General features: G+C 52.9%; 1 protein-coding gene across 1 annotated transcript; it reads right to left on the bottom strand.

The window, feature by feature from the left end:
- Nucleotides 1–355: 355 nt before the first annotated feature.
- On the bottom strand, nt 356–23,503 carry TOX4 (TOX high mobility group box family member 4). The gene is made up of 9 exons (XM_082299514.1): nt 23,468–23,503; nt 19,275–19,343; nt 16,173–16,397; nt 12,110–12,403; nt 11,135–11,410; nt 8,340–8,411; nt 3,649–4,341; nt 665–825; nt 356–570 (listed from the first exon to the last, which is right to left on the bottom strand). The coding sequence occupies exons 1-9, from the start codon at nt 23,471–23,473 to the stop codon at nt 507–509; spliced, it is 1,860 nt and encodes a 619-aa protein (XP_082155640.1). The 5' UTR covers nt 23,474–23,503; the 3' UTR covers nt 356–506.
- Between the last annotated feature and the right edge of the window lie 144 nt (nt 23,504–23,647).

The raw sequence follows: 23,647 nt of genomic DNA, 5'->3' as shown, positions 1-23,647 counted from the left end.
ATTTTTGGGGATCAAAGGGGATTTTGAGGGGTTTAAAGGAGGTTTTGGGGGACGTTTTTGGGGAATTTTGAGGTGTAGAGGTGATTTTTGGGGTTCAAGGGGTATTTTGGGAGTTTAATGGGAAGTTTTGGGGTATGAAAATGATTCCCTGAATTCAAATGGGGTTTTTTGGGTTCAAAGTGGGTTTTTGGGGCTTAAAAGGGATTTTTATTGAGGTACCAAGATCAATTTTTGGGATTCCAACGCAACTTCTGAGATCCGAGTGGGATTTTTTTGGGTCAAAAAGAGCATTTTTTGGAGACTGAAATAAGATTCTTGGAACCACCCATCGTTCACACGCCGTTTTTGGGGCGAAACTCCTCAAAAAAACCAAAAACCACACCAAACCAACTCCTCCACCGCCCCTTTAATGCCAACCGTCCCCAATTCCACCGTGGCCACCCCAAATTCCGTCGGGGGGGGACCCCAAAACTCATCCCAAACTCCCCCAAATTTTTGGCATCGCCTCACTTGACGAAGACCACGCTGTTCCCGGCGTTGCGGGCGGCGAGCCAAGCCAGGAAAACGTCCCTAAAACGGCGAGAAAACGGGGGATTTTGGTAAAAAAGACACCGGGTTTCCGCTGGGAATCCCGAAATTGGGCGGAATCGCCCCAAAATCTCACCGGCAGTGGCGGACCAGGCACTCGCTGCTGCAGAACTCCTCGTCCCAGTCGCCGCTGGCCACCGGCGGGTTCTCGCAGCCGGCGCGGACGCAGCGGCTCCGCGGCGACTCGGCCGCCACCGGGGACTCGGCCACCAGCTCCACCTGCGGGGGGGACTCCACCTTTGGGGAGAAAAACGGCGCTTTTGGGGTTTTCGGGGAACGAGGAGCGTGTTGCGGAAGTCGGGGGGTGTGGGGTTCGGGTGGGAATTTGGGTGAAAAGTCCTGGAATTTGAGGTGTTTCGGAGGTGAAATTGGTAAAAAGAAGGTGGAGTTTTTGCGGTTTGGGCTTAAAGCGATGAAAAAGTGGAGGTTTTGTGCGTTTCGAACACAAAACTTACAAAAAAATCAATGGGGTTTGAAGTGTTCGGGACTTAAACCCACCCGTGCCCCCTCCAAATCCTCTCAGGAGCCCCCAAACCCACCTGGGTCCCCCCAAAACCTCCCCCAAACCCCCCCCAAGTTCTCTTCAGTCCCCTTCCAGGACCCCCCAAACCCCTTTTTGTCCCTTCCAGGACCCCCAAACCCCCTCCTATCCCCCCCAAACCCCTTCTTGTCACTTCCAGGACCCCCCAAATCCCTCCCAGCCCCCCCCAAACCCCTTTTGGTCCCTTCCAGGACCCCCCAAACCCCTTTTTGTCCCTTCCAGGACCCCCCAAACCCCTTTTTGTCCCTTCCAGGACCCCCCAAACCCCCTCCTATCCCCCCCAAACCCCTTTTTGTCCCTCCCAGGACCCCCCAAACCCCTTTTTGTCCCTTCCAGGACCCCCCAAACCCCCTCCCAGCTCCCCCAAACCCCTTTTTGTCCCTTCCAGGACCCCCCAAACCCCCTCCCAGCTCCCCCAAACCCCTTTTTGTCCCTTCCAGGACCCCCAAACCCCCTCCTATCCCCCCCCAAACCCCTTTTTGTCCCTTCCAGGACCCCCAAACCCCCTCCTATCCCCCCCCAAACCCCTTTTTGTCCCTTCCAAGACCCCCCAAATCCCTCCCAGCCCCCCCCAAACCCCTTTTTGTCCCTTCCAGGACCCCCCAAATCCCTCCCAGCCCCCCCCAAACCCCTTTTGGTCCCTCCCAGCCCCCCCCAAACCCCTTTTTGTTCCTTCCAGGACCCCCCAAACCCCTTTCTGTCCCTTCCAGGACCCCCAAACCCCCTCCTATCCCCCCCAAACCCCTTTCTGTCCCTTCCAGGACCCCCCAAACCCCCTCCTATCCCCCCCCAAACCCCTTTTTGTCACTTCCAGGACCCCCCAAATCCCTCCCAGCCCCCCCCAAACCCCTTTTTGTCCCTTCCAGGACCCCCCAAACCCCTTTTTGTCCCTTCCAGGACCCCCCAAACCCCTTTTTGTCCCTCCCAGGACCCCCCAAACCCCCTCCTATCCCCCCCCAAACCCCTTCTTGTCACTTCCAGGACCCCCCAAACCCCTTCTTGTCACTTCCAGGACCCCCCAAACCCCTTTTATCCCCTCCCAAACCCCTTTCTGTCCCTCACAGGACCCCCAAACCCCCTCCTATCCCCCCCAAACCCCTTTTGGTCCCTTCCAGGACCCCCCAAACCCCTTTTTGTCCCTTCCAAGACCCCCCAAATCCCTCCCAGCCCCCCCCAAACCCCTTTTTGTCACTTCCAGGACCCCCCAAACCCCTTTTGGTCCCTTCCAGGACCCCCCAAACCCCCTCCTATCCCCCCCCAAACCCCTTTTTGTCCCTTCCAGGACCCCCCAACCCCCTTTTATCCCCTCCCAAACCCCTTTCTGTCCCTCCCAGGACCCCCCAAACCCCTTTTTGTCCCTTCCAGGACCCCCCAAACCCCCTCCTATCCCCCCCCAAACCCCTTTTTGTCCCTTCCAGGACCCCCCAAACCCCTTTTGTCCCTTCCAGGACCCCCCAAACCCCCTCCTATCCCCCCCCAAACCCCTTTCTGTCCCTTCCAGGACCCCCCAAACCCCCTCCCAGCTCCCCCAAACCCCTTTTTGTCCCTCCCAGCCCCCCCAAACCCCTTTTTGTCCCTTCCAGGACCCCCCAAACCCCCTCCTATCCCCCCCAAACCCCTTTTTGTCCCTTCCAGGACCCCCCAAACCCCTTTTTGTCCCTTCCAGGACCCCCCAAACCCCTTTTTGTCCCTTCCAAGACCCCCCAAATCCCTCCCAGCCCCCCCCAAACCCCTTTTTGTCACTTCCAGGACCCCCCAAACCCCTTTTGGTCCCTTCCAGGACCCCCCAAACCCCCTCCTATCCCCCCCCAAACCCCTTTTTGTCCCTTCCAGGACCCCCCAACCCCCTTTTATCCCCTCCCAAACCCCTTTCTGTCCCTCCCAGGACCCCCCAAACCCCTTTTTGTCCCTTCCAGGACCCCCCAAACCCCCTCCTATCCCCCCCCAAACCCCTTTTTGTCCCTTCCAGGACCCCCCAAACCCCTTTTGTCCCTTCCAGGACCCCCCAAACCCCCTCCTATCCCCCCCCAAACCCCTTTCTGTCCCTTCCAGGACCCCCCAAACCCCCTCCCAGCTCCCCCAAACCCCTTTTTGTCCCTCCCAGCCCCCCCAAACCCCTTTTTGTCCCTTCCAGGACCCCCCAAACCCCCTCCTATCCCCCCCAAACCCCTTTTTGTCCCTTCCAGGACCCCCCAAACCCCTTTTTGTCACTTCCAGGACCCCCCAAACCCCTTTTGTCCCTTCCAGGACCCCCAAACCCCCTCCCAGCCCCCCCCCAAAGCCCTTTTTGTCCCTTCCAGGACCCCCAAACCCCCTCCCAACCCCCCCCCCAAAGCCCTTTTTGTCCCTTCCAGGACCCCCCAGACCCCTTCTTGTCCCTTCCAAGACCCCCCAAATCCCTCCCAGCCCCCCCCAAACCCCTTTTTGTCCCTTCCAGGACCCCCCAAACCCCTTTTATCCCTTCCCAAACCCCTTTCTGTCCCTCCCAGGACCCCCCAAACCCCCTCCCACCCCCTCACCTCGGGCACCACGTCTCCCCCGATCATCTCCACGTCCTCCTGGCTTTGGGTGGTTCCCGGGACGCTCGCCGGAACCCCCGCGCCGACGCCGGGGGAAGGATTTGGGGCAGGGCTCTGGTTTTGGGGCAGGGGGGCTTGAGGGGGCAGGATGTGCAGGGGGGGGAGGATTTTGATGTGCAGCGGGGGGGGGTTGCGGATTTTGGGGGGGGCCTGCATGGCCTGCAGCGGGGGAGGGGGCGGCGGCGGGTGCAGCACGGCGATTTGGGGCGGGGGGTTCGGGGGAGCGGCGCCGCCGGCGTTCTGGGGGGGCATCTGCTGCAGGGGCGGGGGCTGCAGGCGCGGCAACGCGGCGGCCGCGGCGGCGGCCAGCACCGACCGGGGAGCCGCGGCCGGAGCGGCCGGCCTGGCCGAAGTGACCACGGCGGCCGGGATCACCGTGACCACGCCGCCGCCCCCACCCGCCGCCGCCGCCGCCGGACCCCCGGCGGTACCCCCCAAATTGGGGGGCAACATCTGCTTGGGGATGAGGATTTTGGTGATGGCCGGAGGGGGAGGGGCTGGGGTGGGCTGGGGGGGGGTGGGTGCAGAGGGGGGGGAGGGGGTGGGGGGGGGAGGGGAGGCGGGGGGAGGGGCGGTGGTGGAGGGGGGGGGAGGGGTGGGGGAGGGGTCGGGCTCCGGGGTGTCCGTGGAGGTCTGGAGAAGAAAAATGAGGAAAAAGAGAAAAAAAAGAGGAAAAAAAAGGTAATTTAGGGCGATTTCTCCTGGTTTTGGGGGTCCTGTTTTTGTGGAGTCAGGGCCCCCCCCGCCTGGTTTTAAAACAGGCTGGGTTTAGAGGAACCAAATTTGGAGATTTTTGGGGTCATCCAATTTAAAAAAATGGTGTAATTTGAGAATCACCCGATTTTAGAATTGCCCGGTTTTGGGGTCTCACCGGTTTTTGGGGTCCCACTGGTTTTTGGGGTCACCCAATTTAAAAAAATGCCATAATTTGAGAATCACCCGATTTTAGAATCGCCCGTTTTTGGGGTCCCACCCATTTTTGGGGTCCCACCCAGTTTTGGGGTCCCACCGGTTTTTGGGGTCCCATCGGTTTTTGGGGTCACCCAATTAAAAAAATCCCCTAATTTGAGAATCACCCAATTTTAGAATTGCTCATTTTTGGGGTCCCACCCATTTTTGGGGTCCCACCCGTTTTTGGGGTCCCACCCATTTTTGGGGTCACCCAATTAAAAAAATCTTTTAATTAGTGAATCACCCAATTTTAGAATCGCTCATTTTTGGGGTCCCACCCATTTTTGGAGTCTCACCCATTTTTGGGGTCCCACCCAGTTTCGGGGTCCCACCCGTTTTTGGGGTCACCCAATTAAAAAAATCCCTTAATTAGTGAATCACCCAATTTTAGAATCGCCCGTTTTTGGGGTCCCACCCGTTTTTGGGGTCCCACCGGTTTTTGGGGTCCCACCGGTTTTTGGGGTCACCCAATTAAAAAAATCCCCTAATTTGAGAATCACCCAATTTTAGAATCGCTCATTTTTGGGGTCCCACCCATTTTTGGGGTCCCACCCATTTTTGGGGTCTCACCCAGTTTTGGGGTCCCACCGGTTTTTGGGGTCCCATCGGTTTTTGGGGTCACCCAATTAAAAAAAATCCCTTAATTTGAGAATCACCCGATTTTAGAATTGCCCAGTTTTGGGGTCCCACCCGGTTTTTGGGGTCCCACCCATTTTTGGGGTCCCACCGGTTTTTGGGGTCCCACCGGTTTTTGGGGTCACCCAATTCAAAAATCCCTTAATTTGTGAATCACCCGATTTTAGAATCGCTCATTTTTGGGGTCCCACCCATTTTTGGAGTCTCACCCATTTCTGGGGTCCCATCCAGTTTTGGAGTCCCACCCGTTTTTGGGGTCACCCAATTAAAAAAATCCCTTAATTAGTGAATCACCCAATTTTAGAATCGCCCGTTTTTGGGGTCCCACCGGTTTTTGGGGTCACCCAATTAAAAAAATCCCTTAATTTGAGAATCACCCAATTTTGGAATCGCCCGTTTTTGGGGTCCCACCCAGTTTTGGGGTCCCACCGGTTTTTGGGGTCACCCAATTAAAAAAAATCCCTTAATTAGTGAATCACCCAATTTTAGAATCGCCCGTTTTTGGGGTCCCACCCATTTTTGGGGTCTCACCGGTTTTTGGGGTCCCACCCGTTTTTGGGGTCACCCAATTAAAAAAAAATCCCCTAATTTGAGAATCACCCAATTTTAGAATCGCTCATTTTTGGGGTCCCACCCATTTTTGGGGTCCCACCCGTTTTTGGGGTCTCACCCGTTTTTGGGGTCCCACCGGTTTTTGGGGTCACCCAATTCAAAAATCCCTTAATTAGTGAATCACCCAATTTTGGAATCGCCCGTTTTTGGGGTCCCACCCATTTTTGGGGTCCCACCCGTTTTTGGGGTCCCACCGGTTTTTGGGGTCACCCAATTAAAAAAAATCCCTTAATTATTGAATCACCCAATTTTAGAATCGCCCGTTTTGGGGTCCCACCCGTTTTTGGGGTCCCACCCGTTTTTGGGGTCCCACCGGTTTTTGGGGTCCCACTGGTTTTTGGGGTCACCCAATTTAAAAAAATCCCTTAATTTGAGAATCACCCAATTTTAGAATCGCCCGTTTTTGGGGTCCCACCCGTTTTTGGGGTCCCACCGGTTTTTGGGGTCCCACCGGTTTTTGGGGTCACCCAATTTAAAAAAATCCCTTAATTTGAGAATCACCCGATTTTAGAATTGCCCAGTTTTGGGGTCCCACCGGTTTTTGGGGTCACCCAATTAAAAAAATCTCTTAATTAGTGAATCACCCAATTTTAGAATCTCTCATTTTTGGGGTCCCACCAGTTTTTGGGGTCCCACCGGTTTTTGGGGTCACCCAATTAAAAAAATCCCTTAATTAGTGAATCACCCAATTTTAGAATCGCTCATTTTTGGGGTCCCACCGGTTTTTGGGGTCACCCAATTAAAAAAATCCCTTAATTTGAGAATCACCCAATTTTGGAATCGCCCGTTTTTGGGGTCCCACCCAGTTTTGGGGTCCCACCGGTTTTTGGGGTCACCCAATTTAAAAAAATGCCATAATTTGAGAATCACCCGATTTTAGAATCGCCTGTTTTTGGGGTCCCACCCGTTTTTGGGGTCCCACCCATTTTTAGGGTCCCCCCTGGTTTTTGGAGTCTCACCCATTTTTGGGGTCCCACCCATTTTTGGGGTCCCACCCATTTTTGGGGTCTCACCGGTTTTTGGGGTCCCACCCAGTTTTGGGGTCCCACCGGTTTTTGGGGTCACCCAATTTAAAAAAATCCCTTAATTTGAGAATCACCCAATTTTAGAATCGCCCGTTTTGGGGTCCCACCCGTTTTTGGGGTCCCACCCATTTTTGGGGTCCCACCGGTTTTTGGGGTCACCCAATTAAAAAAAATGCCATAATTTGAGAATCACCCGATTTTAGAATCGCCCGTTTTCGGGGTCCTACCCATTTTTAGGGTCCCCCCTGGTTTTTGGAGTCTCACCCATTTTTGGGGTCCCACCCATTTTTAGGGTCCCCCCTGGTTTTTGGAGTCTCACCCATTTTTGGGGTCCCACCCGTTTTTGGGGTCCCACCCGTTTTTGGGGTCCCACCGGTTTTTGGGGTCACCCAATTAAAAAAATCCCTTAATTAGTGAATCACCCAATTTTAGAATCGCCTGTTTTGGGGTCCCACCCGTTTTTGGGGTCACCCAATTAAAAAAATCCCTTAATTAGTGAATCACCCAATTTTAGAATCGCCCGTTTTTGGGGTCCCACCCGTTTTTGGGGTCTCACCGGTTTTTGGGGTCCCACCGGTTTTTGGGGTCACCCAATTTAAAAAAAATCCCCTAATTTGAGAATCACCCAATTTTAGAATCGCTCATTTTTGGGGTCCCACCCATTTTTGGGGTCCCACCCATTTTTGGGGTCTCACCCAGTTTTGGAGTCCCACCGGTTTTTGGGGTCACCCAATTTAAAAAAATGCCATAATTTGAGAATCACCCGATTTTAGAATCGCCCGTTTTTGGGGTCCCACCGGTTTTTGGGGTCACCCAATTCAAAAATCCCTTAATTTGTGAATCACCCAATTTTAGAATCGCCCGTTTTGGGGTCCCACTGGTTTTTGGGGTCACCCAATTTAAAAAAATCCCTTAATTTGAGAATCACCCAATTTTAGAATCGCTCATTTTTGGGGTCCCATCCATTTTTGGAGTCTCACCCATTTTTGGGGTCTCACCGGTTTTTGGGGTCCCACCCGTTTTTGGGGTCACCCAATTTAAAAAAAATCCCTTAATTTGAGAACCACCCAATTTTAGAATCACCCGTTTCGGGATCCCACCCATTTTTGGGGTCTCACCCATTTTTGGGGTCTCACCGGTTTTTGGGGTCACCCAATTTAAAAAAATCCCTTAATTTGAGAATCACCCGATTTTAGAATTGCCCAGTTTTGGGATCCCACCCATTTTTGGGGTCACCCAATTAAAAAAAAATCCCTTAATTTGAGAATCACCCAATTTTAGAATCGCCCGTTTCGGGATCCCACCCATTTTTGGGGTCCCACCCATTTTTGGGGTCACCCCCCCTCCCGATTTTAGGGCCCCTCCCCCATTCCTGCCCCCTCTCCCCACCCCGGGATTTTGGGGTACCAGGGTCGCCTTGTAGGCCGTGAGCGCTTTCAGATATTCCTTCTTGGCCGCCTCCGTCTTGCGCTTGTAGACCTGGAGAAACGGGGGAAGAACGGGAATTTTTGGGAATTTCTGGGAATTTTTGCGGCTGTCCCGAACTCCTGAGGGGGTCCCCTCCAAATTTGGGATGCCCCACGTCCGTGGCTTCCGTTTCCAGGCAGTTTTGGGGTCATCCAGCCCGATTTTGGGGGGGGGCATCTCCAAGCTCTTGGTTGATGCTCCTCAACGTTGATGTTCCTCAAACTCCACCAAACCCTCCAGTTTTGGGGGGGAAAACCCCAAAATCTCACGGTCTCGCCCGATTTCGAGACTGTTTTCCTCCACGTCTTGAATTCTTGGCGGGTTTTGGGCTCTTCCACCCAATTTTGGGGTCTCCAAACCCTTCGTTCCTTGACGTTCAACGTTGACGCTCCTCAGCGTCGACGTTCCTCAACCTCCACCCCCAAACCCCCCAATTTTGGGGTCTTCCCCCCAGTTCTAAGATCCTTTTTCTCCCTATTTTTAATTTTTCGTGGATTTTCGGTTCATCCAGCTCAATTTGGGTTCTCCACCCTCCTTGGCCCCCAACCTTGACGTTCCTCCACCTCAACCGCCCCAATTTTGGTATTCTCAGCCCCAAATTTCCAGCTTCCCTCCCCAGTTCTTAAATCCCCTGCCGAATTTTGAGTTCCCCCCCCGATTTTTGCCTTTTTCCACCCAAACTTTCGCCTTCACTCCCCGTTTTCGAGCTTCCCCACCCAAATTTTCACATTCCCTCCCAAATTCGCCTTCTCCCACCCCAATTTTGGTTTCTCTCCCCTATTTTTGGTTTCCCTCTTCACTTTCACCTTCTCCCACCTCAATTTTTGACTTCTCCCACCCAAATCTTCGTTTTTTCTCCTCAATCTTCACCTTCCTCCCCATCTTTCACCTTCTCCCACCCAAATCTTCCTTCTCCCACCCAAATCTTCCTTCTCCCACCCCAATTTTCCTTCTCCCTCCCCAATTCTTGGCATCCTTGTTCACTTTCACTTTCTCCCACCCAAATCTTCCTTCTCCCACCCAAATCTTCCTTCTCCCACCCCAATTTTGGCTTCCCTCCCCAATTTTTGGCTTCCCTCTTCATTTTCACCTTCTCCCACCCCCAATTTCCCTTCTCCCACCCCAATTTTCCTTCTCCCTCCCCAATTCTTGGCATCCTTGTTCACTTTCGCCTTCTCCCACCCAAATCTTCCTTCTCCCATCCCAATTTTGGCTTCCCCATCCCAATTCTTGGCATCCTTGTTCAATTTTACCTTCTCCCACCTCAATTTTCAGCTTCTCCCACCCAAATCTTTGTTTTTTCTCCTCAATCTTCACCTTCCTCCCCATCTTTCACCTTCTCCCACCCAAATCTTCCTTCTCCCACCCCAATTTTGGCTTCCCCCCCCAATTTTTGGCTTCCCTCTTCATTTTCACCTTCTCCCACCCAAATCTTCCTTCTCCCACCCGATTTTGGCTTCCCCATCCCAATTCTTGGCATCCTTGTTCACTTTCACCTTCTCCCACCCAAATCTTCCTTCTCCCACCCCAATTTTGGCTTCCCCCCCCAATTTTTGGCTTCCCTCTTCCTTTTCACCTTCTCCCACCCAAATCTTCCTTCTCCCACCCAAATCTTCCTTCTCCCACCCAAATCTTCCTTCTCCCACCCCAATTTTCCTTCTCCCTCCCCAATTCCTGGCATCCTTGTTCACTTTCACTTTCTCCCACCCAAATCTTCCTTCTCCCACCCAATTTTGGCTTCCCCATCCCAATTCTTGGCATCCTTGTTCACTTTCACCTTTTCCCACCCAAATCTTCCTTCTCCCACCCCAATTTTGGCTTCCCTCCCCAATTTTTGGCTTCCCTCTTCATTTTCACCTTCTCCCACCCAAATCTTCCTTCTCCCACCCCAATCTTCCTTCTCCCACCCCAATTTTCCTTCTCCCTCCCCAATTCTTGGCATCCTTGTTCACTTTCACCTTCTCCCACCCAAATCTTCCTTCTCCCACCCCAATTTTGGCTTCCCACCCCAATTTTTGGCTTCCCTCTTCATTTTCACCTTCTCCCACCTCAATTTTTGACTTCTCCCACCCAAATCTTCGTTTTTTCTCCTCAATCTTCACCTTCCTCCCCATCTTTCACCTTCTCCCACCCAAATCTTCCTTCTCCCACCCAAATCTTCCTTCTCCCACCCCAATTTTGGCTTCCCCCCCCAATTTTTGGCTTCCCTCTTCCTTTTCACCTTCTCCCACCCAAATCTTCCTTCTCCCACCCCAATTTTCCTTCTCCCTCCCCAATTCCTGGCATCCTTGTTCACTTTCACTTTCTCCCACCCAAATCTTCCTTCTCCCACCCAAATCTTCCTTCTCCCACCCAAATCTTCCTTCTCCCACCCCAATTTTGGCTTCCCTCCCCAATTTTTGGCTTCCCTCTTCATTTTCACCTTCTCCCACCCAAATCTTCCTTCTCCCACCCCAATTTTCCTTCTCCCTCCCCAATTCCTGGCATCCTTGTTCACTTTCACCTTCTCCCACCCAAATCTTCCTTCTCCCACCCAAATCTTCCTTCTCCCACCCCAGTTTTGGCTTCCCACCCCAATTTTTGGCTTCCCTCTTCATTTTCACCTTCTCCCATCCCCAATTTCCCTTCTCCCTCCCCAACCTTTCCGCTCCCTCCCCAACCTCCGGCCTCTCCCAACCCGGCCGCCGTCTCCTGTCCCAAACCTGCCGTTTTTGGCCCCGTTCCCGTGGCCCCACCTGCTTCTGCTCCTCGCCCAGCGAGTCCCACATGGAAGCCACGATCTTGGAGACTTCTCCGAAGGTGGCGTTGGGGTTCTGGCCCTTGATGGCGGCCTGGGTGTCGCGGAAGAAGAGCGCGTAGGCCGACACCGGCTTCTGCGGCTCGTTGGGGTCCTTCTTCTTCTTGGCCTTCTTGGGCGGCTTCGGCCGGCGCGGCGCCTCGGCCGCCGGCGTGGCCACCACGGGGGGCACCGGGGCCACCGGGGCCGGCGGGGACGGAGCGGCCGCAGGCGGCTGGAGAAGGGGGAGGTGTGGAAAAATCGGGAGTTGTGAGATTTTGGGGGGAGTTTTGGGAGGGGGATTGTGGGGTTTGGGGGAGTTTTGATGGAGGGATTGAAGATTTAGGAAAGGTTTGGGAAGATATTTCAAGGTTTAAACGGATTTGTGGAGGAAAAGTTAAAATTAACGATGATTCGAGGATGAAATGGGAAGATTTCAAGAAAAACACACATTAGGAATTATTCAAGGATCAAATGTGAAGATTTGAAAAAAAACCGCACAGAAAAACCGAACAATTTAAAATCTCAGAGCGAAATTTTAAAGTTCAGGAGGATTTTGAGAAAAAAGTTTAGAATTCGAAGAAGATCTAAGAAAATCTTCCTAGGTTTGGAAAAACTTCACAACAAAGATTGGGGAACATTTTGGGAGAAAAAAATTGTAAACCAAGAAAACGCCAAAGTGAAAAAATGTGAAGTTTTAAAAAAAAAAAGGGAATTTCAGGAAAAACGAGAAAAAATTGAGGAAAGAGCAAGCAGCAAATGCGGAACTGACAGAAGAACGTTGTAAAATCAAGCAAAAATAACTAAAATCTAAAGAAATAAAAACAAGAGGATCAACCAGAATTTAACCAAAAACTAAAAACACAAATGGAAACTGAAAACTTTAAGTTTGGGGGACATTCCCAGGTTTTTTGGGGGGATTCTCTCAGCTCACCCTGCGGAAATCCTCGAGCTCCTCGTCCTGCAGAGACCCCGCGGGGGAGGGGGCCGGGGACAGCCCCCGCTCGGGGCTGGGCGGGGCCGGGGCGGGGCCGGGGGCGGGGCCGGGGGGCGTGGCCGCGGCCCCGCCCAGCCCCAGCCCCAGTTGCGAGCTCAGCTCCGACTGGTCAATGGTGGTCAGTGCCCCGGGCGGGCCCAGCAGCGCCCCCGGGCTCAGGGCCCCCAGAGGGACCTCGATGGTCACCGGGGCCGCGGGGCCGAACTGCGACGCCATGGGCGGCTCCAGCTCCTGCGGGGACAGGCCCGAAAAGCAGGGATTGCACCCCGAAATTGCAGGGATTGCACCCCGAAATTGCAGGGATTGCACCCCGAAATTCCGGGGATTGCACCCTGAAATTGCAGGGATTGTACCCCGAAATAGCAGGGATTGCACCCTGAAATTGCAGGGATTGTACCCCAAAAGGCAGGGATTGCACCCTGAAATTGCAGGGATTGCACCCTGAAAGGCAGGGATTGCACCCCGAAAGGCAGGGATTGCACCCCGAAATTGCAGGGATTGTACCCTGAAAGGCAGGGATTGCACCCCAAAATCCAGGGATTGCACCCTGAAAGGCAGGGATTGTAACCCGAAATTCCAGGGATTGTACCCCGAAATCCCAGGGATTGCACCCCGAAATCCCAGGGATTGCACCCCGAAATTGCAGGGATTGCACCCCGAAATCGAAGGGATTGCACCCCGAAATCGCATGGATTGCACCCAAAAATCCCAGGGACTGCACCCCAAAAGCAGCAGTTGAACCCCAAAATCCCAGTGATTGGCCCCAAAATCCCAGGGACTGCACCCCAAAACTGTCATTTATTATCCCATAAAAATCTCAGGGACTGGCCCCAAAATCCCAGTGATTGGCCCCAAAAATCCCAGTGATTGGCCCCAAAAATCCCAGTGATCGACCCCAAAAAAATCCCAGTGATTGGCCCCAAAATCCCAGTGACTGCACCCCAAAACTGTCATTTATTATCCCATAAAAATCCCAGTGACTGGCCCCAAAATCCCAGTGATTGGCCCCAAAATCCCAGTGATTGGCCCCAAAAAAATCCCAGGGATCGACCCCAAAATCCCAGTGATTGGCCCCAAAATCCCAGTGACTGGCCCCAAAATCCCAGTGATTGGCCCCAAAATCCCAGTGATTGGCCCCAAAAATCCCAGTGACTGGCCCCAAAATCCCAGTGATTGGCCCCAAAATCCCAGTGATTGGCCCCAAAATCCCAGTGATTGGCCCCAAAAATCCCAGGGATTGGCCCCAAAAATCCCAGTGATCAACCCCAAAATCCCAGTGATTGGCCCCAAAATCCCAGTGACTGGCCCCAAAAATCCCAGGGATTGGCCCCAAAAAAATCCCAGTGATTGGCCCCAAAATCCCAGTGATTGGCCCAAAAAAATCCCAGTGATTGGCCCCAAAAATCCCAGGGACTGGCCCCAAAATCCCAGGGACTGGCCCCAAAATCCCAGTGATTGGCCCCAAAAATCCCAGTGATTGGCCCCAAAATCCCAGTGATTGGCCCCAAAAATCCCAGGGATTGGCCCCAAAAATCCCAGTGATTGGCCCCAAAAATCCCAGTGATCGACCCCAAAATCCCAGTGATTGGCCCCAAAATCCCAGTGACTGGCCCCAAAAAATCCCAGGGATTGGCCCCAAAAATCCCAGTGATTGGCCCCAAAATCCCAGTGATTGGCCCCAAAAATCCCAGTGATTGGCCCCAAAATCCCAGTGATTGGCCCCCAAAAATCCCAGTGATTGGCCCCAAAATCCCAGTGATCAACCCCAAAATCCCAGTGATTGGCCCCAAAATCCCAGTGACTGGCCCCAAAATCCCAGTGATTGGCCCCAAAAATCCCAGTGATTGGCCCCAAAATCCCAGTGATTGGCCCCAAAATCCCAGTGACTGCACCCCAAAACTGTCATTTATTATCCCATAAAAATCCCAGTGACTGGCCCCAAAATCCCAGTGATTGGCCCCAAAATCCCAGTGATTGGCCCCAAAAAAATCCCAGGGACTGGCCCCAAAATCCCAGTGATCGACCCCAAAATCCCAGTGATTGGCCCCAAAAAAATCCCAGTGATTGGCCCCAAAATCCCAGTGATTGGCCCCAAAATCCCAGTGACTGCACCCCAAAACTGTCATTTATTATCCCATAAAAATCCCAGTGATTGGCCCCAAAATCCCAGTGACTGGCCCCAAAATCCCAGTGATTGGCCCCAAAAAAATCCCAGTGATCAACCCCAAAATCCCAGTGATTGGCCCAAAAAAAATCCCAGGGATTGGCCCCAAAATCCCAGTGATCGACCCCAAAATCCCAGTGATTGGCCCCAAAATCCCAGTGATTGGCCCAAAAAAATCCCAGTGACTGGCCCCAAAAAAAATCCCAGTGATTGGCCCCAAAATCCCAGTGATTGGCCCAAAAAAATCCCAGGGATTGGCCCCAAAAAAATCCCAGTGATCGGCCCCAAAAATCCCAGTGACTGCACCCCAAAACTGTCATTTATTATCCCATAAAAATCCCAGGGATTGGCCCCAAAAATCCCAGTGATTGGCTCCAAAATCCCAGGGACTGCACCCCAAAACTGTCATTTATTATCCCATAAAAATCCCAGGGATTGGCCCCAAAATCCCAGTGATTGGCCCCAAAAAAATCCCAGTGATTGGCCCCAAAAAAATCCCAGTGATTGGCCCCAAAATCCCAGTGATTGGCCCAAAAAAATCCCAGTGATTGGCCCCAAAAATCCCAGGGACTGGCCCCAAAATCCCAGGGACTGGCCCCAAAATCCCAGTGATTGGCCCCAAAAATCCCAGTGATTGGCCCCAAAATCCCAGTGACTGGCCCCAAAAAATCCCAGGGATTGGCCCCAAAAATCCCAGTGATTGGCCCCAAAATCCCAGTGACTGCACCCCAAAACTGTCATTTATTATCCCATAAAAATCCCAGGGACTGGCCCCAAAAATCCCAGGGATTGGCCCCAAAATCCCAGTGATTGGCCCAAAAAAATCCCAGTGATTGGCCCCAAAATCCCAGTGATTGGCCCCAAAATCCCAGTGATTGGCCCCAAAATCCCAGGGACTGCACCCCAAAACTGTCATTTATTATCCCATAAAAATCCCAGGGACTGGCCCCAAAATCCCAGTGACTGGCCCCAAAATCCCAGTGATTGGCCCCAAAAAAATCCCAGTGATTGGCCCCAAAATCCCAGTGATTGGCCCCAAAAATCCCAGGGACTGGCCCCAAAATCCCAGGGACTGGCCCCAAAATCCCAGTGATTGGCCCCAAAAATCCCAGTGATTGGCCCCAAAATCCCAGTGATTGGCCCCAAAAATCCCAGGGATTGGCCCCAAAAATCCCAGTGATTGGCCTCAAAATCCCAGTGACTGGCCCCAAAATCCCAGTGACTGCACTCCAAAAATCCCAGTGATTGGCCCAAAATCCCAGTGATCGCCCCCCCCCCCCCCCCATTTTGTTGCCATTCCTCCCCATTTTGAGGCCGTTTCTCCCCATTTTGGGCCCATTCCCTGCGATTTCGGGCCCATTCCCCCCATTCTGTGGCCATTCCCCCCCATTTTGAAGCCGTTTCTCCCCATTTTAGGGCCATTCCCCCCCATTCCGTTGCCATTCCCCCCATTCCATTGCCATCCCCCCCATTTCGTTGCCACCCCCTCACCATGTTGAGTAGCCCCCTCACCATATTGAGTAGCCCCCCGCCCCGTTTTGTTGCCATCCCCGATTTCGTTGCCACCCCCTCACCATGTTGAGTAGCCCCCTCACCATGTTGAGTAGCCCCCCTGCCCCATTTCGTTGCCATCCCCCCCATTCCGTTGCCATCCCCCTCACCATGCCGAGTAGCCCCCTCACCATGTTGAGTAGCCCCCTGCCCCATTCCGTTGCCACCCCCTCACCATCCTGAGTAGCCCCCCACCCCATTTCGGGGTTGCCCCCTCACCATGTTGACTAGCCCCCTGCCCCATTTCATTGCCATCCCCCTCACCATGCCGAGTAGCCCCCTCACCATGTTGAGTAGCCCCCCGCCCTGCTCCATGATGCCCGGCGGGAGCCCCACGGGCAGCTCCAGGCCGGCCACGCCGTACGGGGCAGGGGCGAAGGGCGGCTCCGGGGGCCCCCCGGGCTCGGGCAGGTCCTCGAAGTGTCCGACCACGGCCAGCGAGGGGTCCGAGTCCAGCGGGATGGGCGGGATCTCAAACTCCTCGTCGCCCAGGCTGGGCGTGTGGAACGTCTGCGGGGGGGGAAAACACCCGAAATCGGCTTCTTTCGCCCCAAAAACGGGGGCGGGGGGGGAGAGGACACAGCTGGGATTGCGCCATTTGACCCCCAAACCCGGCTCTTCTGAGCCCAGAAATGGGAATTCCATCGTTTGACCCCCAAAAATTGGCTCTATTGAGCCCAGAAATGGGAATTCCAGAATTTGACCCCAAAAATTGGCTCTTTTGAGCCCAGAAATGGGAATTCCATCGTTTGACCCCAAAAACCGGCTCTTCTGAGCCCAGAAATGGGAATTCCAGCATTTGACCCCAAAAATTGGCTCTTCTGAGCCCAGAAATGGGAATTCCATCGTTTGACCCCCAAACCCGGCTCTTCTGAGCCCAGAAATGGGAATTCCATCGTTTGACCCCAAAAACCGGCTCTTCTGAGCCCAGAAATGGGAATTCCATCATTTGACCCCAAAAATTGGCTCTTCTGAGCCCAGAAATGGGAATTCCATCGTTGACCCCAAAAATCGGCTCTTCTGAGCCCAAAAAGGGGAATTCCATCATTTGACCCCCAAACCCGGCTCTTCTGAGCCCAGAAATGGGAATTCCATGGTTTGACCCCAAAAATTGGCTCTTCTGAGCCCAGAAATGGGAATTCCATCGTTTGACCCCAAAAATTGGCTCTTCTGAGCCCAGAAACGGGAATTCCATCGTTTGACCCCAAAAATCGGCTCTTCTGAGCCCAGAAATGGGAATTCCATCATTTGACCCCAAAAATTGGCTCTTCTGAGCCCAGAAATGGGAATTCCATCGTTTGACCCCCAAACCCGGCTCTTCTGAGCCCAGAAATGGGAATTCCATCGTTTGACCCCAAAAACCGGCTCTTCTGAGCCCAGAAATGGGAATTCCAGCATTTGACCCCAAAAATTGGCTCTTCTGAGCCCAGAAATGGGAATTCCATCGTTTGACCCCCAAACCCGGCTCTTCTGAGCCCAGAAATGGGAATTCCATCGTTTGACCCCAAAAACCGGCTCTTCTGAGCCCAGAAATGGGAATTCCATCATTTGACCCCAAAAATTGGCTCTTCTGAGCCCAGAAATGGGAATTCCATCGTTGACCCCAAAAATCGGCTCTTCTGAGCCCAAAAAGGGGAATTCCATCATTTGACCCCCAAACCCGGCTCTTCTGAGCCCAGAAATGGGAATTCCATCATTTGACCCCCAAACCCGGCTCTTCTGAGCCCAGAAATGGGAATTCCATGGTTTGACCCCAAAAATTGGCTCTTCTGAGCCCAGAAATGGGAATTCCATCGTTTGACCCCAAAAACCGGCTCTTCTGAGCCCAGAAATGGGAATTCCATCATTTGACCCCAAAAATTGGCTCTTCTGAGCCCAGAAATGGGAATTCCATCGTTTGACCCCCAAACCCGGCTCTTCTGAGCCCAGAAATGGGAATTCCATCATTTGACCCCAAAAATTGGCTCTTCTGAGCCCAGAAAGGGGAATTCCATCGTTTGACCCCAAAAATTGGCTCTTTTGAGCCCAGAAATGGGAATTCCATCGTTTGACCCCAAAAATCGGCTCTTCTGAGCCCAGAAATGGGAATTCCATCGTTTGACCCCAAAAATTGGCTCTTCTGAGCCCAGAAATGGGAATTCCATTGTTTGACCCCCAAAAATTGGCTCTTCTGAGCCCAGAAATGGGAATTCCATCGTTTGACCCCAAAAATTGGCTCTTTTGAGCCCAGAAAGGGGAATTCCATCGTTTGACCCCCAAACCCGGCTCTTCTGAGCCCAGAAATGGGAATTCCATCATTTGACCCCAAAAATTGGCTCTTCTGAGCCCAGAAATGGGAATTCCATCGTTTGACCCCAAAAATCGGCTCTTCTGAGCCCAGAAATGGGAATTCCATCGTTTGACCCCGAAAATCGGCTCTTCTGAGCCCAGAAAGGGGAATTCCATCGTTTGACCCCGAAAATCGGCTCTTTTGACCCCAAAAATAGGGTGAACACCTGGAATTCCATCCTTTGACCCCAAAACTGGCTCTTTTCACCCCAAAAATACGGGGAACACCTGGAATTCCATCACGTGACCCCCAAACCCGGCTCTTTTGACCCCAGAGATAGGAATTCCATCATTTCACCCCAAAATCGGCTCTTTTGACCTCAAAAATTGGGGACACACCTGGAATTCCATCATTTCACCCCCAAAACAGGGGGAAGACCTCAAACCGGGTCGTTTCACCCCCAAAATTTCCTCTTTTGACACCAAATATCCGCTTCTTTGACCCCAAAACCGGGGCAAAACCCCAAATGGGATCATTTCAACCCCAAACCAGAAGGGAAACACCCAAAGTCGGCGTCTTTCACCCTAAAAAAGCGGGGAAAGACCCAAATTGTCCTTTTTTCCCCCCAGATTTGCTCCTCAGAACCATTTTTCTCTGTTCCGCTTTATTCTATTCCCACTTCTATTTATTTTAAACCATTCCAGCGCCGTTTTTACCTAAAAACGGGCATTTTAGGGCCGTTTTTCCCCACTTTGGGACAGCTCAGTGCTGCTTTTATCCGTTCTAGAACAACCCACACTCGTCATTCCCTTTTTAGGGAATTCCAGCCGAGTTTTTTTTGCTGTTTTACCTCGTTTTACCTCGTTTTTTTCTCCATTTTCGAGAATTTCCCCTCAATTTTCCTCCAACCTGCAAAACTTCACCTCTTTTCCCCCCAATTTTTCCCCACCTCCCCCCTCTTCCCCGCAGCTTTCCGGCCTCTTCCCGCATCTCCCCCTCATCCCGCCCGGTTCCCCCCGAATTTTCCTCCTCCCCCGTCGCCTTCGGAGCTCCCCGGGCGGGATTTTCCCGTTTTTGCCCCGTTTTTGCCCCATTTTCGCCCCTCCCGGGGCTCTCACCTCGGCCCCGCTCAGGAAGGGGTGCGAGGCGCCGGTGATGGCCAGGTAGTTGTCGCTGCCTCCCGGGAACTGCAGGGATTTTGGAAAATCAGACCCAAATCCCTCCTTTTTTTCCCCCTTTTCCAGCCATTTTGTCACTTTTTCCCTCTTTTTTCCCTTTTTTTCCCCCTTTCCGCCCTTTTTTCCCCCTTTCGCTGTTCCCCGCTTTTCTCATCTTCCTCCATCTTTCCATTTTTCTTTCTCATCTTTCTCCGCTTTTCCCTCTTTTCTCAACTCTTCCCACCTTTACCCCCACCTCCCCCCCTTTTCCCCTCACACCAAAACTCCCCCAACCCCTTTTTTCCCATTTCCCCCCATTTTCGCCCCCTTTTCCCCTCACACCCAAACCCCCAGACCCCTTTTTTTCCCATTTCCCCCCATTTTCGCCCCCTTTTCCCCTCACACCAAACCCCCAGACCCCTTTTTTTCCCATTTCCCCCCATTTTCGCCCCCTTTTCCCCTCACACCAAACCCCCAGACCCCTTTTTTTCCCATTTCCCCCCATTTTCGCCCCCTTTTCCCCTCACACCCAAACCCCCAGACCCCTTTTTTTCCCATTTCCCCCCATTTTCGCCCCCTTTTCCCCTCACACCAAACCCCCAGACCCCTTTTTTTCCCATTTCCCCCCATTTTCGCCCCCTTTTCCCCTCACACCCAAACCCCCAGACCCCTTTTTTTCCCATTTCCCCCCATTTTCGCCCCCTTTTCCCCTCACACCAAAACTCCCCCAGACCCCTTTTTTTCCCATTTCCCCCCATTTTCGCCCCCTTTTCCCCTCACACCAAACCCCCAGACCCCTTTTTTTCCCATTTCCCCCCATTTTCGCCCCCTTTTCCCCTCACACCAAACCCCCAGACCCCTTTTTCTCCCTTCTCCCCCCATTTTTTCCCCTCACACTCCCCTCTCACCCCAAAGCCCCCCAGAGACCCAAATCCCTCCTTTTTTCCCCCCTTTTCCAGCCATTTTGTCACTTTTTCTCTCTTTTTTCCCTTTTTTTCCCCCTTTCCGCCCTCTTTTCCCCCTTTCGCTGTTCCCCGCTTTTCTCATCTTCCTCCATCTTTCCATTTTTCTTTCTCCTTCTTCCTCCGCTTTTCCCTTTTTTCCTCCTTTTTCCCTTTTTTCTCCCTTTTCCCACCTTTACCCCCACTTCCCCTCCTTTTTTTCCCCCTTTTCCAGCGATTTTGTCACTTTTTCCCTCTTTTTTCCCCTCTTTTCCCCCCTTTCTCTTTCAGTGTTCCCCACTTTTCTGATCTTTCTCCACTTTTCGCTTTTTCTTTCTCCTTTTTTCTCCACTTTTCCTTTTTTTCTCCCTTTTCCCACCTTTACCCCCACCTCCCCCCCTATTCCCCTCACACCAAAACTCCCCCAGACCCCTTTTTTTCCCATTTCCCCCCATTTTCGCCCCCTTTTCCCCTCACACCAAACCCCCAGACCCCTTTTTTTCCCATTTCCCCCCATTTTCGCCCCCTTTTCCCCTCACACCCAAACCCCCAGACCCCTTTTTTTCCCATTTCCCCCCATTTTCGCCCCCTTTTCCCCTCACACCAAACCCCCAGACCCCTTTTTTTCCCATTTCCCCCCATTTTCGCCCCCTTTTCCCCTCACACCAAACCCCCAGACCCCTTTTTTTCCCATTTCCCCCCATTTTCGCCCCCTTTTCCCCTCACACCAAACCCCAGACCCCTTTTTTTCCCATTTCCCCCCATTTTCGCCCCCTTTTCCCCTCACACCAAACCCCCAGACCCCTTTTTTTCCCATTTCCCCCCATTTTCGCCCCCTTTTCCCCTCACACCAAACCCCCAGACCCCTTTTTTTCCCATTTCCCCCCATTTTCGCCCCCTTTTCCCCTCACACCAAACCCCCAGACCCCTTTTTTTCCCATTTCCCCCCATTTTCGCCCCCTTTTCCCCTCACACCAAACCCCCAGACCCCTTTTTTTCCCATTTCCCCCCATTTTCGCCCCCTTTTCCCCTCACACCAAACCCCCAGACCCCTTTTTTTCCCATTTCCCCCCATTTTCGCCCCCTTTTCCCCTCACACCAAACCCCCAGACCCCTTTTTTTCCCATTTCCCCCCATTTTCGCCCCCTTTTCCCCTCACAACAAACCCCCAGACCCCTTTTTCTCCCTTCTCCCCCCATTTTCGCCCCCTTTTCCCCTCACACCAAACCCCCAGACCCCTTTTTTTCCCATTTCCCCCCATTTTCGCCCCCTTTTCCCCTCACACCAAACCCCCAGACCCTTTTTTTTCCCATTTCCCCCCATTTTCGCCCCCTTTTCCCCTCACACCAAACCCCCAGACCCCTTTTTCTCCCTTCTCCCCCTCACACTCGCCCCTCGCCCCCCAAACTCCTTTCCCCGCCTTCCTTTCCCCCTTTCCCCCCATTTTTTCCCCTCACACTCCCCTCTCACCCCAAAGCCCCCCAGAGACCCAAATCCCTCCTTTTTTTCCCCCTTTTCCAGCCATTTTGTCACTTTTTCTCTCTTTTTTCCCTTTTTTTCCCCCTTTCCGCCCTCTTTTCCCCCTTTTGCTGTTCCCCGCTTTTCTCATCTTCCTCCATCTTTCCATTTTTCTTTCTCCTTCTTCCTCTGCTTTTCCCTTTTTTCCTCCTTTTTCCCTTTTTTCTCCCTTTTCCCACCTTTACCCCCACTTCCCCTCCTTTTTTTCCCCTTTTCCAGCGATTTTGTCACTTTTTCCCTCTTTTTTCCCCTCTTTTCCCCCCTTTCTCTTTCAGTGTTCCCCACTTTTCTCATCTTTCTCCACTTTTCCATTTTTCTTTTTCCTTTTTTCTCCACTTTTCCTTTTTCTCTCCCTTTTCCCACCTTTACCCCCACCTCCCCCCCTTTTCCCCTCACACCAAACCCCCAGACCCCTTTTTTTCCCATTTCCCCCCATTTTCGCCCCCTTTTCCCCTCACACCAAACCCCCCAGACCCCTTTTTTTCCCATTTCCCCCCATTTTCGCCCCCTTTTCCCCTCACACCAAACCCCCAGACCCCTTTTTTTCCCATTTCCCCCCATTTTCGCCCCCTTTTCCCCTCACACCAAACCCCCAGACCCCTTTTTTTCCCATTTCCCCCCATTTTCGCCCCCTTTTCCCCTCACACCAAACCCCCAGACCCCTTTTTTTCCCATTTCCCCCCATTTTCGCCCCCTTTTCCCCTCACACCAAACCCCCAGACCCCTTTTTCTCCCTTCTCCCCCCATTTTTTCCCCTCACACTCCCCTCTCACCCCAAAGCCCCCCAGAGACCCAAATCCCTCCTTTTTTCCCCCCTTTTCCAGCCATTTTGTCACTTTTTCTCTCTTTTTTCCCTTTTTTTCCCCCTTTCCGCCCTCTTTTCCCCCTTTTGCTGTTCCCCGCTTTTCTCATCTTCCTCCATCTTTCCATTTTTCTTTCTCCTTCTTCCTCTGCTTTTCCCTTTTTTCCTCCTTTTTCCCTTTTTTCTCCCTTTTCCCACCTTTACCCCCACTTCCCCTCCTTTTTTTCCCCCTTTTCCAGCGATTTTGTCACTTTTTCCCTCTTTTTTCCCCTCTTTCCCCCCCTTTCTCTTTCAGTGTTCCCCGCTTTTCTGATCTTTCTCCACTTTTTGCTTTTTCTTTCTCCTTTTTTCTCCACTTTTCCTTTTTTCCTCCCTTTTCCCACCTTTACCCCCACCTCCCCTCCTTTTCCCCTCACACCAAAACTCCCCCAGACCCCTTTTTTTCCCATTTCCCCCCATTTTCGCCCCCTTTTCCCCTCACACCAAACCCCCAGACCCCTTTTTTTCCCATTTCCCCCCATTTTCGCCCCCTTTTTCCCCTCACACCAAACCCCCAGACCCCTTTTTTTCCCATTTCCCCCCATTTTCGCCCCCTTCTCCCTCACACTCGCCTCTCGCCCCCCAAACTCCTTTCCCCGCCTTCCTTTCCCCCTTTCCCCCCATTTTTTCCCCTCACACTCCCCCCTCACCCCAAAGCCCCCCAGAGACCCAAATCCCTCCTTTTTTTCCCCCTTTTCCCCTCACATTTGCCCCTCCTCCCCCGAAGCCTCCCAAGCCTCCATTTTTTCCGCCTCAAACTCGCCCCCCTCACCGCAACCCACACCCAGACCCGTTTTTCCCCGCTTTTTCCCCATTTTCCCCCTCTTTTCCCCTCACGCTCGCCCCCCCCTCACCTCCATCGCGCCGCCGCTGCCCCCCCCCCCGGGCGCCGCGCGCCGAACCGGAAGCCCCGCCCCTCCCTCACGCCGCCACTTCCGCTGCTGCCACCATAGAGACGAAAGCTCCGTGGGGGTGGTTTAGGGAGAACGGCGCCACCGAGACCCCCCAGCGGCGGGGCAGGAGGGACATTTTGG

This window comes from Coloeus monedula (genome assembly GCF_965178545.1).
Source record: "Coloeus monedula genome assembly, chromosome: 32".
Classification (NCBI taxonomy): Eukaryota; Metazoa; Chordata; class Aves; order Passeriformes; family Corvidae; genus Coloeus; species Coloeus monedula.
This window is presented reverse-complemented; position numbering and strand designations above follow the sequence as displayed.